General features: G+C 43.8%; 1 protein-coding gene across 8 annotated transcripts in view; it reads right to left on the minus strand.

Moving 5' to 3' along the window:
- pbx3b (pre-B-cell leukemia homeobox 3b) overlaps positions 1-15268 on the minus strand; it is a 58761-nt gene that overhangs the window by 10125 nt on the left and 33368 nt on the right. For all 8 annotated transcript variants that reach the window (XM_067604926.1, XM_067604935.1, XM_067604909.1 and 5 more), the window contains exons 3-5: positions 2755-2996; positions 1568-1758; positions 420-555 (exon numbers count right to left, since the gene is read on the minus strand). In XM_067604926.1, the coding sequence (XP_067461027.1) occupies positions 420-555; positions 1568-1758; positions 2755-2996 (569 nt within the window). The remainder of the gene's footprint in view (positions 1-419; positions 556-1567; positions 1759-2754; positions 2997-15268) is intronic.

Genomic DNA, 15268 nt, shown 5'->3' on the forward strand with positions numbered 1-15268 from the left:
TTGAACAGCAAACATACAAAAACAAATACCCAGCATCAACAGCTTTTCTTACAGTAATGGATGATGCCATTTTTTTTCTTCCCAGCTTATGACCTGAGCGACTGACCAGGCAACAGAGAGAGCACACATGGTGGATGGGAATGAGAGGGGGAAATGGCAGGGGACCCAGCGTTGGGCGGCTAAGGAAGGACAGCATAGTGCTTTGATTGAGGCCAAGATGATATAGGCCTCCCCTCCCTGTGGCCCTGCTCTGACTGACTGGGACCAGCCTTGACTGAAGCATCATTAGGCAGTCACAATGTCAAGGTTAGCTAAGGACATTGTGTCTTGGTGGTGTGACCTTCGGTAACTATCCCTCTAGGCTTCAGCCTTTCCCACCCTGATTACCCACCAGCTACTATTAGTTGAGCAGTACCCACCTGGGAAACTGTGATGCTGCACTTCTTGGCCAGCTCCTCTTTAGCCTCCTCGCTTGGATATGGGTTGCTGAGGTGCGAGTAGAAATATTCATTCAAAATTTCCGTCGCCTGCTTGCTGAAGTTTCTCCTTTTCCGCCTGAGTGGGGAGCAAAACGAGAGAAAGGCCGAGCAAGCCTATTAGTGGGACCAGCATTAACTCATCCATTTGGATCGCACAAATTGCACAATCAATCTCACACATAAATGGTGAAAATAATGAGGAATGGGCTCTAAGGGCCCTCAGGAGCAGAATATCGTGTCCTGCTCCAAGAGTCTCATCAACACACAGAAGACCAGACTCCAACCAATAAACTGACAAGCACACACACACAAACAAAAACACACGCACGGAAACCACAAAACACATACAATGTTTAATTTGGTCTGTTGGTCTCCAATCTCCAGTCCAAGCGTGTAATGTGTAGAGTTTAGTGCAGCGGATGGGTGGGCTTCGTGATGGAGCGCAAAGCCCAGTCGGAGTGCATCTCGGTACATTATAGAAATCATGGCATGCACAGTTGAGCATTGTTCCTGAAGTGCCACAGCCCCAGGGATCTCCAGTAGAAACAAGCAAACTCTAACTAGATCTGGGTCCCCTTCTCTCCCAAGGGCACTACTTATCATGTTGTTGAGCATTTGCTTATTTTGCCTTGTTTACTGCACTTCACACAGGCAGTGGGCAGCAAATGTGCTTCCACTTGGGTTATTTGGCCCGAACTTGTGCCGCTCTCTGCACAGCACCCACTGCACCAAACTGTTAGTGATTAGAGTAATCCACAACACCTGCTGATGACCTCTCCTCCATCTATTACACATGACTCGGTCCCCATTTCATTTGGTCTTAACTGCTCTCAGGTGTGAGGGCATGATTGTCTTGAAAATGGATAAGGCATGGAACATGGACATAATTAAGACCATGCATCTCTGTAGTGCTCATACTGTGTGCTGTGCCAGAAAAGTGAGGAACAAACTTTAGACCTGCACGCAGACTAAAAATGACCTCACCCACTGGATTTGTCTATATGGGTCATATGGAAGCAGGTAAAGTTTCTAGATACCAAATACACACTCACTTACACACAGACATATGCGCACATACACACACTGACCTGGCATCAAGGAATCTGGAGCGCAGGATCATGACAGCCTCACAGGTGCTCTGTTTCAGTTGCATCTGGATGGAGCTGAACTTACGGTGGATGATTCCCACCATGCGCTCAATCTCTTTGGGAGAGATGGGCCGCGTGCGAGACTGTTCCCTCAGCAGGTTCATCACATGGGTAGTGAATTCGTTACATGCCTGCCGAGTGAAACGGACAAAAACAAAAACAGCAAAAAAGTGAGTTTTGTAAATATCACAGCAGTGAGCTTTTCAGAACTTGCAAAAGCTCTTTGAATTTTGTTATAGATTTGCATACATTTATCATATAGGAAATTAGTTCTTTGCATGCTAGCTCTTTTGGTTAAAAGCTTTGACAGAGTGCAGTGTTTATATATTACTTTGATGACATAATAGGTGAAGTCATCTATGAATATAAATGCCAATTTGTAATTTGGCTTGGGCCTAATGCAGAGTGAATTCAAACAGCTTTTCGTTAAACCAGTAGTTCATACATGATTAATTAGAATAACTCATTTACGTAGTGCACACTTTAGCTCATTACTCTGAGTAAAATTCGTTAAGTATTTACATTTAGATAATTAAAACCTGGAAACACCCTTAAGAAAGATGCATTTACTCCAGGCGAAGTGTTGTGTGCTCCCACAAACCCACCTCCTCTCTCAGAGAGCACGGAGTAAATTAGTCTAATTTACCTCACTGGCTTGCTGAGGCATCACTGTTACACATTCTATTTTCGCCCATAACGGCTGTGTTTAATGGCAGGCTCAAAGTGCTAGGTAAAGGAGCTGATCATACTTTCATTTAACACAGATGACTAAGGCACTCCTTGGATCTCTATAATCAACTACAACACAGTGAGTAATACAGCCATTTTTTTCCAAGCTGATAACACATTCTCCCTCATCATGCATGCACTCTGCAATTTTCTTGCTACAGTAATGCAAGGATAAGCTGCTCTGGGTGCTGAAGCAATGTGAAGTATTGAGTACGAGTGAATTAGCCCATATGAGAGCAAACTCAAATTTCAAATAAGTAGTGGTCACGTGGTTATTTTGAAAGGAGAACCAAATTTGTGTTGTTCTTCTTTTCTTGGATGTAGAGCAAAAGTGCAATCCCGAAGCCGTTCTACTGGGGAAATCTTAACCTTGAGTTTGCAGGGAGACTCCTCCTTACCTGCTCGTATTTCTCCAGCTCTGTGTGGTAGATCTGTCTGATCTGGGTGAGTTTGGCTCTGTAGTCGGAATGTTCAATGGAGTTATCGGCCGCCCCGCCCGAGGCTGCGGCTGCAGCTGCGGCGGCAGCAGATCCGCCACCTTTCTCTGGTCCCGCCACGCCCTCTGCCAGCAGCATGTTGTCTAAACGCATGAGCTGGGGGTCTGGTGGGTCCTCCTCCTGGGCGCCACGGATGCTGAGACCTGCAGCAACACACAGACAGAGACAGAGGGTCAAATAAAGCCATCCAGTGACATTTCAGGCTGGAAGAAAAAAAAAAAACTAATAATAATGAAAAATATAAGCAGATCAAGTAATAAACAGTAGACCCAGACTGAATTTTTAAAGACATTATGTCTGTGTAGACTGCTGTAGTGTGATGTTTCCCCTGCAGGTATGTACTGGGTGCCTCCTGTGTATGTGCTGTTTTCCTGTTGCCCATGTCTATGCCTGTTCTCTTTTATTTACACACTGCGCTGCACACTGTGTGTACGGGAAAGCTGACATGACAGCAACATCCATAAACTGACAAATGCTCAATGGTGAAGTGGCACTTCTACTCTGTGAAAGGATGCTAAACAGAAAACTATACCTCTAGTAAGTGTCTCTGTCTTTGACACAGTGGATGCCAGGAACTCCAGAAAATAACTACTGTTTTCTTCATTTCTGTTTGCTTATAAGATTTAAATCTTATATTATTCTACACCCCTGGTTTTGCAGTATCCAGCGTCTAAAGCAACACAAATGTGCTAGTGAAATAAAAAAAAATCCACATACAGCAAAATGGATGCAGGCTAAATTTTATGCAAAGTGCTCATTCATTAATTCTGTTCATGCAATCAGACCCTGCTGTTTATTTCCTCTGGTTTTCTGTCTCGCCAGTCTGTCAGTGAGTCGTAATCACCCAGCAGATAGCATATACACCTGGATGCATTGGCAATGCAACCACGATGCCAGGCTTTAACAGAGAATAAACAAACAAAAAACCACTGCGGGTCAGAATTACAACAAAAACAAGCTCGAGCAATCCAGTCTAATAAGTGGATAAAAATGTGGCTCAATGGGCAGTAAATACTGAGTGGCTACTCGAACGTTATGATTACCAGAGTTGTTTCAATTCAATAATCCCTCCCGCAATTCAGGGATTTTCAACAGCTCATTACAGCTTCATTAAGATATGGCCAGCCTCTGGATTCTAAATAAGAAGATTAGTGGCTCTATTGTGTCAGCCAGTAGGCATGCAATCAGAGAAGCCCTTTTACCACGCTTTGACCGACTGACCCTGCACACCATCCACAGGAGTAAATACTAGAGAGAAAACACTCCTTTTTTTTTTTTGTATCTTTCTTATAAACACGGGCCCCAAATGAGAAGGAAAAATTAGGAAACACATCATCTTGTAGCCACTCCTCTGGTGTTTTCATCTCTGTTGGTGTTTTGTTCAGCTGCAGTGCCACTGAAAAACAAATTTGCCTCTATTTATGGATCGGCTGGCTTTGAGTCTTTTAGGTGTAATGGTGTGAGAGGAGTGGATGAATGTGGCTATTTGTGTTGGAGACATTGAGATGCTGGACAAGGCTCCATCAGGCTTGCAGAGCCAAGCCATCCATGTGGACAATATGCCACTGCTCCACTAACCCTCATCCACATCGCACTGCATCTGCACAACTCCACCCAAAGCCCTCGTTCTGGACAGGCTCGGCTGTTTCTCTTCCAGTTTGTGCAGCATGAAACAAAACGGCACACGATTCAAATGTTGACTGACCAGACGCCGGGCTACATATCTCAACATGCTCTAATGGCTGGTGGTTTGCCTGCCACTACAGTTCATATTTTCCTAATTCACTATTTACTCCCACTCTCGGATTCAACACAAGCTCAGCAGGCTGCACTTTTCTTTTGTGCTGCGGGTGGTGGTAAGTAGGTAGGCACGTTTTTCATGTCAGGTATATTAAATATAACTCTGGGACGCAGCGTACATTTCCACACCAAACTCAGTTGTCACTTTCACTCCACTCACTCTATATCCAGGGGAAATGCAGCTGAGGGAATTTACAGGGCTTTTCAGCTAAATGGGCATAAATCACTGGTTTCATTCAAACTAAATAATCACAGGCCATAAAGAGCTACTTGTCTCTTACCATATATTACCACAAAGTTCCTGTGTGCAATAATGTGGCCATTCACGGCAAAGGAAAACAGAGCGAGACATTAGAAAGTGACATGTAATCCTGTTAGTCCACTGACATGTGGAGTGGCCGTGACATTTTTATCATACGTGTCCATTTCTATTTGGGAAATCAGCGGGATAAAAATGATTACTCCGCTGCCCCGAGAAGCAGACGGCCCTGCAGGAGTCCACCAGGGTGTATTTGTGCCACAGCAGCTACGGCCAGCCATTCATAACACACACATGTTGGGAGGGATGATGCGCCCGTCTCGCGCCCGAGCACATAAATAAAGAAAATTTGAAAAAATAAGGGGAAAAAAAAGGCAGACAGAAAAAAAAAACAACCCTATTTTAAAAACAGTGCAATGTATGTCTTTCTCGCTGTCTCTTCCTGTGCACCTTTGTTGGAGAAGCTGAAGATTGCGTATTCACTGTCTAAGCTCAGCATCATCACGCAACTTCCACAAAATGGGCTTGAGTGAGATAATATCTTTAATTTGCTGTGTGGTTGACAAATCTGTATAGTAACTTGCAAAGCCACAGTCACATCCTAGCACTGAAATGCTGCTTGCCTGCTCAAATCTTTATCCTTTTTTTGTCTGATGATATGGGTATTAAAACAAGTTTGGGCACCCGAGTTAGCTCTAATCCACCTCCACAGTCAAAGTGGGATTAATCTCAGTGCAAGGGAAAGTGCGGGAGTCGTGTCACCTTGGTAAAGCCTGCGAGCAATAGGAACTAGAGATGAAAAATCTATACATGGTCCAGTTATTTCACAGAACTCTAACGATGCTGGCTCACTTAATTACAAGAACGCATTTAATGATGTAAAAGAAAAAAAAAATCTGAAACTCTAATAATAATGTAACATGTCCTTAATCGGCCTCATTTGTCATTCAACAATACAGGTGGAGTAGCAGGGAAAAAGCACTTGCCTATATGATTGTTCCTCATTTCTCCTCTGTGGATGAGACAAAAGGAGACACTGTGATTAATCCATCCCTATCAGTCAGGGGTGGTTCTTCTTTTCATTTTTTACAGGTTTCACCGTCGGTATCTGATCCGAGGAAGTAACAAATTTGACAGATAAAGACAATGCAGCCCTTTCTCTCATATACTCTCCCTGTTCTCTGTTTATAATCATTTCCGGTGTGGGGCTGTTGTCTCGTACATCATTCCCTGCTTGAAGCCCTGACAGTGATCTGAGCACTGCCTCGGGCCGCTCTCCTTTCCTCCCACCTCTTTTCCCCCTGTGCCCTCTTTTATTCTGTGGGCTTAGCTGACCTTTGGCCCGCTGCTTGTTTACTCTCATCACTGAAGTGTGAGCAGGAGAGCCATAAAGGCAGAGCCCTGCTGGGTTAATGTGGCCTGCTGAAGAGGGAAGGGGTGGCTCAGGGTTTCTCCACCTCATTCTGCTGCACTGACTGCACTGCCAGACGCCACACAATACACTACAAGAGTTGCGCTTCTTGTAGATAAATCCAGAGATTTTTTTTTTTGTAATAGGTTTTTTTTGCAATAGCTTTTGTTTAAGATAGTGTTGTGTTTAAAAAAAATCCAGCAGAATGTGTTGCAGTAAGCTGGTCTTGCCTGTGTGTTTAACTGTGTAACGATACACACTGTGACTCGGTTACTTCCACCACTGTTTCCAAAACATCCTGTTCATTACAAGTAACTCTGACCTCCTGCAGCTCCTCTCCTAGCCAGTGCCTCCAGTGGACGGCTCCGGCCACGTATCAGCACTGTGTTCATCTAATTGCATTGATCCACAAAGGTCTCCCAAAGTTAACTAATCGAAACAGAATTTATTTTCTGTCAATATTTGCAAAGGTCATCTCTCTTAAAGCCGCGGAGTAGACAGTGTGAGCAGCGAGGCGGCTGGGAGGAGGAGGAGGAGGAGGAGGAGGAGGAGGAGGAGCAGGACCGTGGCATCTAGCCTGTTACTGAGGCTCGTCCAAGGTGAGCTTTAACTCTGGCTTGGCACTCAGGATCCAAGGCTTCTAATCCACCGTGTTATTAAAACCCGCTGCCAAAGCAACACACTAGAGACTACAGAGGGCTTAGAGTATCCATTTCACAAAGAGGCCAGTGTCACTACAGCCGCGTTCCACGTCTCCTTTGACTTCATATCATCTCCTTTGTCATGGCGCCTGGATCAGTGACTTTCAGCTCCAGAAGCGGGGAGCTGGATCAAATTACCATTGAAAATCTTTTGTTCTGACAAATGAAACATAAGGATCCTCTTTCATTGACGTTCTTAAAGGCTTTTTTAAGCTTGGCCTACATCCACATGGCACAAAGAATCTGAGAGACTGCCTGCGGGCTCTCTCTAGCATGTACAGTAATTAACATGCCATTAACACATTAATACACATTAACTATTCCCAATGTTAATGGCAGAGTAATTACCATACCTGATACCACACTGTGGGGAAGCAAAGCACATTTGCCAATTTGTGTTTCACTTTCTTTGTTGAGTGAGCTGAAACAAATAATTCAGAAGATGGCTCATTTCGTTTTCCTCCACACAGGGAAAGTCTTGTTTTTGACAGTTTCTGTCCATGCATGCAATGTCTCCATTTCAAACAGCAAAGACCTTCATTCCAAAAAGAAAAAAGAAAAAAAAAAAAAAACGCACCTGAAATGAGCAAACTTCTCATCTCAGGAATGGCTTTAGAGGTGAGGCTGAAATACTGGAGGGGACAGTGAGTCGGGTGATTAAATGCAGAGTAAAAGGAGGCAGGGAACGGGCCCTAAACTGGGGAATCCCTGTCTGGAATGATGATGTATTTCCTCCCAGTGCGGTGAGTGATAAGCTAATCAGCCGCGCTGACAGTGAAGTGTTACAGCCCCCCAGTGCTGGGTCAAGACTTCTCCCATCATACACCACCAGCACACACTAAACAGACAGCGCGTGGAGGTGATGGTGGGCTGGGGTGACAAAAAGTGGCTCTGGTCAGAAAAGAAGATCTCTGTCAGTTCAGGTAGCCTTTGTCCCTCGATGATGATGCGCTCCCCCCCCCCCCCTCCTCAAAGGGCTGTGACAGCAGGGGCGAGGGACGAGTGGGAAAGGAGAAAGGGGGGAGGGGGGTGCTTGCCACTCTCGACCCACGACTCCAAGACATGCGGGGAGCGGGGGGTGGGCAAGGGGGTGGGAAAAGACAACCCAAACAAACATCTTGAAGACATTTTGCCAAGCACACCAAAATTAATCACTGTCCCACGGTGGCACTGACATTTGTGGGAAGTGACACACAACATGACAGACTAGAGGGAGAGGATGAAAGGAGAGTGAGGGGGGGTGGGGGTGGGGGGGGGGGTGGGATCGGCTGGGTAAACAAGAGCCACTGTCACTCGCTGTGATCATGTGTGCATGCGTGTGATATGTGTGTGCGTGTGTTTATATGTGGATGTGTGAGTGCCCGCTTTGTTTCCTACCCTCTAAGACTCAATGTGGGCAAACGGCCAAGTGGTGTAGTGATGGCTGACCAGGCCTGGCGGTGGCGGCCGCACGCAGCGGTTGGGGAGACTGGCCAAATGAGTGGACAGGACCTCCGCTACAGATCAGCACACTGACTGACCCTACAGGACACATACAGCATGGGGCTCCAACATAGGGCTCACATGGGTCACATGGTCTGCTAGTCACAGAATGAGCCACAATCACTGAGACACTCATGTGTTTTCAGCCAGACATCCCATAACTATGATGAACATAAAGGATAATATACTCAATTGAATAGTCAAATGATATTTCAGTCTCTGTGCTGTAGGTAGACTCACAGTTATTGTGTCTCGTGTTTCAATATTTCATTTTATCCCGCTATATTGTGTTAGCATGTTTTGTTTATTTCTTTTCTTCACTTTCATTTTATATTTCATATATTGATGGTCTTGAGCTGCTAGCCTGAATTTGCTGCAAAGGTAGGCTGATTTGTTATTCAGACCCCAAGCAAATAATGCAAATGTGGCACTGAAAGCCACTTATGAAATACCCAAAGGCAACTAATCACTCCTCCTCTCGTTCCAGCCTTTCTGCAGCCTCCTAATTAGAAGATGGAGATTGCATGAAACCAGGTCACACAGCAGGTCTTGTACACACCGATAACCAGGCAAATATGCAGGCAAAACTTCATCCAGACACCAAGCCAAGCATGCATTATTTTAAAGGCTAGAGGTGAAAAAATAATGCTATTCAGGTTATTAATCCCATGGTTCAGGTTATTAATCCCACTGTATGCTTCCAAAGAAAGGATTTAGGCTGGAAGCATTTTGTGTGTGTGTTCTGTATTTGTGTGTTTCTCTGTGCATACATACAGTATGTGTGTGTATAGCTGTGCATGCATACGCTCATGTCTGCATGTGTGCATGTGAAGGCTACATGCTCACATAAACAAAGGAATGGCATTGGTAGCATACAGCCAACCATGATCTACTGCCAGAGAGATTATTCTTTGCAGTGGCATTTCTGCAAGAGAGTTGACAGTCCATCATTTAGATTTTGCAGTGTATCCACGAAAAGGCTGCATTGCCTGAAGCAGAAGGAGCTGCTCTTTCCTTTAGTGTCTTTTATAGAAGAGAATTCAGCTCCAAATTATAAAGCCAGAATCCTTTGCTAGCTGTGCTAGCGTGTAAGGACTCTGCTACGAGGCAACTGAGGTTATGGCACTGGAATAAGACTGCGCTTGACGAGCCGAATCTCAGTGCTTCCATTTGTGAGGACTGATAAAGCTCACAAAAACGCATCCACCTCCAGTGTCTTGGGTTGCACGCACCTGAACAAGAACGCTGTTTCTGGAAGCATCCTGAGCATGATGTTGCAGGTTACTACTAGGTCTGTAGAGTGCAGTACAAGGAGTAGCTGGGCAGATCAGGTCCAGGCCAAACAACAGCTTGTGACAGAAGCAGGCCAAAGAGGATGTAGACACGCAGAGACTTAACAGGCAGCCGGCCTGCCATCCACTCTTTTTCAGCTCTCCTTATACTCAACACATCACTTCAGATCCATCCCAAGTGTCTCTCAAAGAACATGGCAGCAATAGAGTTTCACATTACCATAAGAAAGGAGTGAAATAACTATCATGGCCAGGGTTTTCAAAGTAAATGAGTGAATGATTGCTGGGAGAATATCATCTCCCTCATTTCATTTGACCAGCCTAATAGTTTTATTGTACACCTACAGATGATACTCCACCTTTTTGTGTTGTGTGATAGCCCGCGAACAAGGTAGCGAAAAAGGTTATTTAGTGCTAATTATTGCCAGCATGTACTTTACACACCATTTAATGAGTTAGACTGGAGGCGTGGCCATTGGCTGTGACTTGCTCGCCCAGTTATCCAAGATGAACCGTGCAATCTCCCTCACGTCACCCCTGTCATGTGTACCAAGTCCCCCTCTGCATCCAATTCCCTGCTAGGGCTTCACTGGAGCAGAGACGAGGCGCCAGTGAAGCAACACAACAGCTCCCGTAGCGTCTCCGCACACCGGCGAGGGAGGGGTTGGGGGGAGGGGTAGGGGGGGGTAGAGCTGGGAGCTCACTCTCATAATTACAATAATTAACAGTTGCAGATTTAATTGGAAGGGAAGGCATTAACAGGAGGAACATTGTGGTGGCGCGTGCAAAGGGAACCTTTGCTGCAAGAAGCTTTTGTCTTCTCTGTACCTAATGGTGCCTTGGCTGCGGTTGGCGAGTGCTGACACAACACAACACAACACAACCGAGCTGAGGGTTCAGACGGTGGGGCTTGTCAGGACTCAGACTGGAGGCAGATAATTAGGTGCCAGGTTAATGAGAGCACAGGCTCTTGATGGCATTTGGTTACTGTATGTGGGCAATTAATGACTTTGTTTTTGTGTTTTTATTGCCCACTTGAGTGGAAAACATAATACATTATTCACCTCAGGCCTGTATGCGATGTTTGATGGACTAGCAGGGACTCTGGATAAAAAATCAGTTTTATTCACTGTGGCGAATGTTTAATACAAAACAATGCACTATATATGGAGTTAGCAAAATGTAATCTCAGTTCGCTCATGGCTACCATGCTGTATGACCTTTTCAGAGTGTATTGCCTCATGTCACTAGTCATGATGTTAAAAACTCCAAAGATGTCAAGCAAACATTAAAGTTGCAGGTCAGGCACAGGACAATGCAGCCACAAAAACACACCAGAACAAAGAAACCAAACCCATTGGCCATAAGTGTTCAGTTAATTCAGCGTATCACGTTTCATAATGTATTTGTGAAATTCCATACCCCCTAGAAAAGCCCTGCTTTCATTCCAGAGGATTTATTGGCAATGAATCCACTGAGAGGTCTTTAGACATCCTCTTCTTTAGCCCAACCACTCAACGCCTCCTATTTTGGAGTTAGTTGTTCTCTTGCCTGTGGTGGCCAATTAGAGTGCTATAAGATAAATGGGCACCCACAACTTTGATGTCCATCTTTTTAATAAGCTTTGGTTAAGATGACATTTGTGTGAAAGAGTTCAATATCTTCACAGTGGGGGAGAAAAGAGGTTTATTCTAAAATGAAACATCATGTAAATACTGCTGGAGGTTTAGGCTGGGTGGGGGGATCATAGCGTTGGCTGTGACTCTGGTGTTGGCATTCATTATCTTCCACTGCAGTTGTGCAGATTAGTCAGCGAAAGAAGATTTTTAGAGCCTCATGAAAGCTAGGCTTTTATACTACTGAATCAGCTTCAGCATAAACAGAATTTCTTTTTTTTTCTTAATGTAGTATTCACATATGCAGAATTTATCAAGCCTGAAAAACAGTATGCTGTTTTTTTTTACACACATTTAAAACAGAGAAAGACATTTAATTAGCCTAAATACTTGCTCATTCAATGTTGGCAATATGCAGTAGTAATAGGGGAAAAGTACAGTGTAACAATATCTAAAATGGTGGGGTAATAAAATGGTGCATGTATGAATGTAAGTGAGAAAGAGGGATGGAAAGAGAGCATATATCTAACCTAGCCTGCGGACGTGCTCCTTTATACGTGTGTGTAACTCAGTCAGGAATAATGTAAATGTCTGGAGAGTCTTAAGACTGAGCAGCCCCGTATAAAAGCACCCTGTTTCAGGCTAGTAAAACAAGTCAATAAATACAGCGGAGAAGCCGGTGCTGTCTGCTGCACTCTCCTGAATGAAAACAGAGGTGAACTGCTTATTTTCAGTCTGGCACCAGAGGTTGACAGCGGCATTATGGGCGCTCATACATTCTGACTATCACTCGTCACAAGCTATATCTGTCAACATTACACTCAAGTGCATTTTAGATGTAAAACAAGCGTTCCCTGGAAAGACTATTTATGACTCCATGTGGTCAGCTGCTAAATGAACTAAACGCTTCCCACAGCGTGCGACTGACCACAGTTATCATGTTTTTAAAAGACTTCTCTTTCTCACCCAATTCATCAGTTTGTCTTTTTGTTGATTCTCACAGACAGAGCAAACACAGAGGTATTACACACTAAGCCTCAGTAGGCCAGCAGTTACTGTAGGAGAAGGCAGATCCTTCCTGTCTGTGCTCCAAATGGGAAGCCGATGACACAGACTGAGGCTAAATGGAAACACCATTAGGTAGGCAAACACTTCACTGCGATAACTGCTACCTGATTACAGCGGGAAAGCGCAGCCACAGTTCTCCTTTTTTTCATACTGTGTCAACACTTTGGGAAAGCAAATATTTCAGTGACTACCCTGCCTGCGCTTTAATCCATATGGTGCATTCTGTTTGTCACCACAGATGTTACACTCCCAGGATGGGTTTTCAGAGTAGGAAGAGCTACTCCTCTACAAGCTGAGGTTCGCTTGCTCCGTGCTACACAATGAATACACAGAGGTCACACACAATATCACACCGGGGCCAGCGTCAATCCTTTATTAAATTACCTAGCTATCTTATTTTCTGTCACCACACTGATATGAGGGTTATCTTTTTCATTTATGTAGCGGATTTTCAGGGGATTATGCATTGAAGATTAAGGGTGTGTATACCTAACACCTCAGCACAACAAAATGCAATACCTCAGACAGTGCATGGCTGATGTGTGTAAGGAAAGGGAGGTGCTATAAAACAAATCTTCAGCAGCCAGGACTGGGCAGGGTTTATTCTCCTCAGACAATACAAGCTGTGACTATACAGAATGTTTCAACCCTAAAATACTGTGGTAAGCAATACAAATCCCTTGGACAAAATGAAATGTATTAAACATGTGGATTTCATAAATCTCCCTTTCCTCAGTCTGGGTCAGAGGTATATTCACAGTAGAGCTCAGCAGGCACTTTTCCTTCAGCATTGTTACTGTGAGTCGCAAGTGCTCCGAGTGGTTTCAAAATGAATGTCAGCAAATGCTGCACGTGTATGGCAAACAGCAGATCTTCACAGTAAAACGGTTCAAATCACTTACCCCTGCTACTTTATAAGAGTATTACAGCAGTGTAGGGATTTAAAGGTCTGCTATATAGAAATATTACAGTTGGAATAGGGAACTAGCGGTCAGGATCTACATTGTAGATGCACCGTGTAAAAATGTTCCAAAGATGAACAGTTTTGGTTACACCAGTTCTCCAGGTTCACTCTCCACAGTGCAGATAGTGTCAAAAAAAAGGGGGGGAAAAAGCCATTCGGATCTGAGCACAACACTATTAAACACCCAACTGGGATCCCTTTAACCTTGAGTAGCATACCAAAGGTAGAGGCAGCCTGGGGCTACGGGGGGACTGGCTACCACAACTCCCAGTGCCATGCTGTTCCACAGTGGGGGCCCAACATGGCCAGATTGCCAGAGAGGCCGGCAGAGGTGGTGCTACAGCGTTAGCAGGAGCTGATCATTCATCTGCTGCAACACTCATTTAAGTTGCCCCATTATCTATTTGTTTTTCTTTCTGTTCTGGTCACCTCGCCGAGGAAAAAGTGCACCCGTGTTCACCTTGTGGGTGTTAGAGCATCTGTCGGTGGCTTGTTCATGAGACATTCGCACTAATTATTTAGCTAGCTTGATGGATAATCTGTGATCATTAAAGATCAGAAGAGCTAAGAAAAGATTGGGAGTAATTATCATTTCTCTGTGGTTCTCACTAATAATTGAAGGGCTTTGGATACTGTGGTCTATTCAAAATGGAAAAGGAGCATATTTTAAATACTCTACCAACTGGCTCTAGTATTTTTTATTAGCTTCAAACTAAAAGCTAGTAAACAAACTATGAATGATGTATGAATGTTACACTTTGCTTTGCTCTGTGTGTGTGGCCTGGGAGAAAAGATGAATAAAGATAGAAGATAAATTAGTGTGTGAAAGGAATATTCTTTCCCTCAAGCTCACGTTAGGGCTGAAGCAAAACAAATAAAGCCTACAACCTATGAGTCACTTCAGTGCCATTGTATAATTCAATCATTTTTGTGACAACTGACAATTACTTCATCATCGCATAAAGACAGATTAAAAAATTGTCAAATTAAATATTAAAGAGGGACTGCAGGCAGTAGTGAATTTTTAAAGGAATAACACAGATTGGAGATGAAATGAGGCACCTATATGCATATTTTATGCCATAGGGAACAAATGCATATATTTTCCTCTAGGCCACCTACTTTGTAATAAAGAATAGTGAGTGTATAGATGTGGTAATGCAGCACGGCGGAAGTGATATGAAAGAGAAATTGGTTTTACATAATGATGTCAAAAGGAATATGGCTTTGCATGGTCATGCGGAATAAAGATAAGATTCTCTTTCTCCGTGAGTGAATATTTTGCTAATGGTTTCTTCATTTCCTTAAAGAATACAGAAGCCAAGCTTTGTATGAACCTTGAATGAGTTTCTATTGAATGAAGTTAACATTTATCTTTCAATGGCAGAAGAGATCTGTTGAAAATACCCGTGAGTGGAGCAGAATACTGAATGTAAAAGCTTTGTCATCTGTTGAAATAAAGAGAAAGTGACAAGTGACAGTAATGCTATCACATTTTTCCGTAGAAGGAAGGTTTGAAGAGGAGAACAAAGCAGTTAAAATGCAACGCAAGAGGGTTAAATCTCTATAAAGAACAGAGAGGAGGCTGCATCTCACAAAGTCACTATCGATTGGAGTAAACAATGACTGATCAATACACACATAAAAGGCTCTTTCTAACAAAGACTTGCATGCAGATTTCATATATCATATCTCACAAACAGACTGTATACCACACAGAGAATGTTTTCTTAAGCCTGTTGAATTAGCGGCAGTGCACCTTTTTTTATTAGCGCTGTGATTTTTTTTTTTTTTTTTTTTTTTTCTATTCAGCACTAGTACA

Source organism: Thunnus thynnus, chromosome 2 (genome assembly GCF_963924715.1).
Source record: "Thunnus thynnus chromosome 2, fThuThy2.1, whole genome shotgun sequence".
NCBI lineage: Eukaryota > Metazoa > Chordata > Actinopteri > Scombriformes > Scombridae > Thunnus > Thunnus thynnus.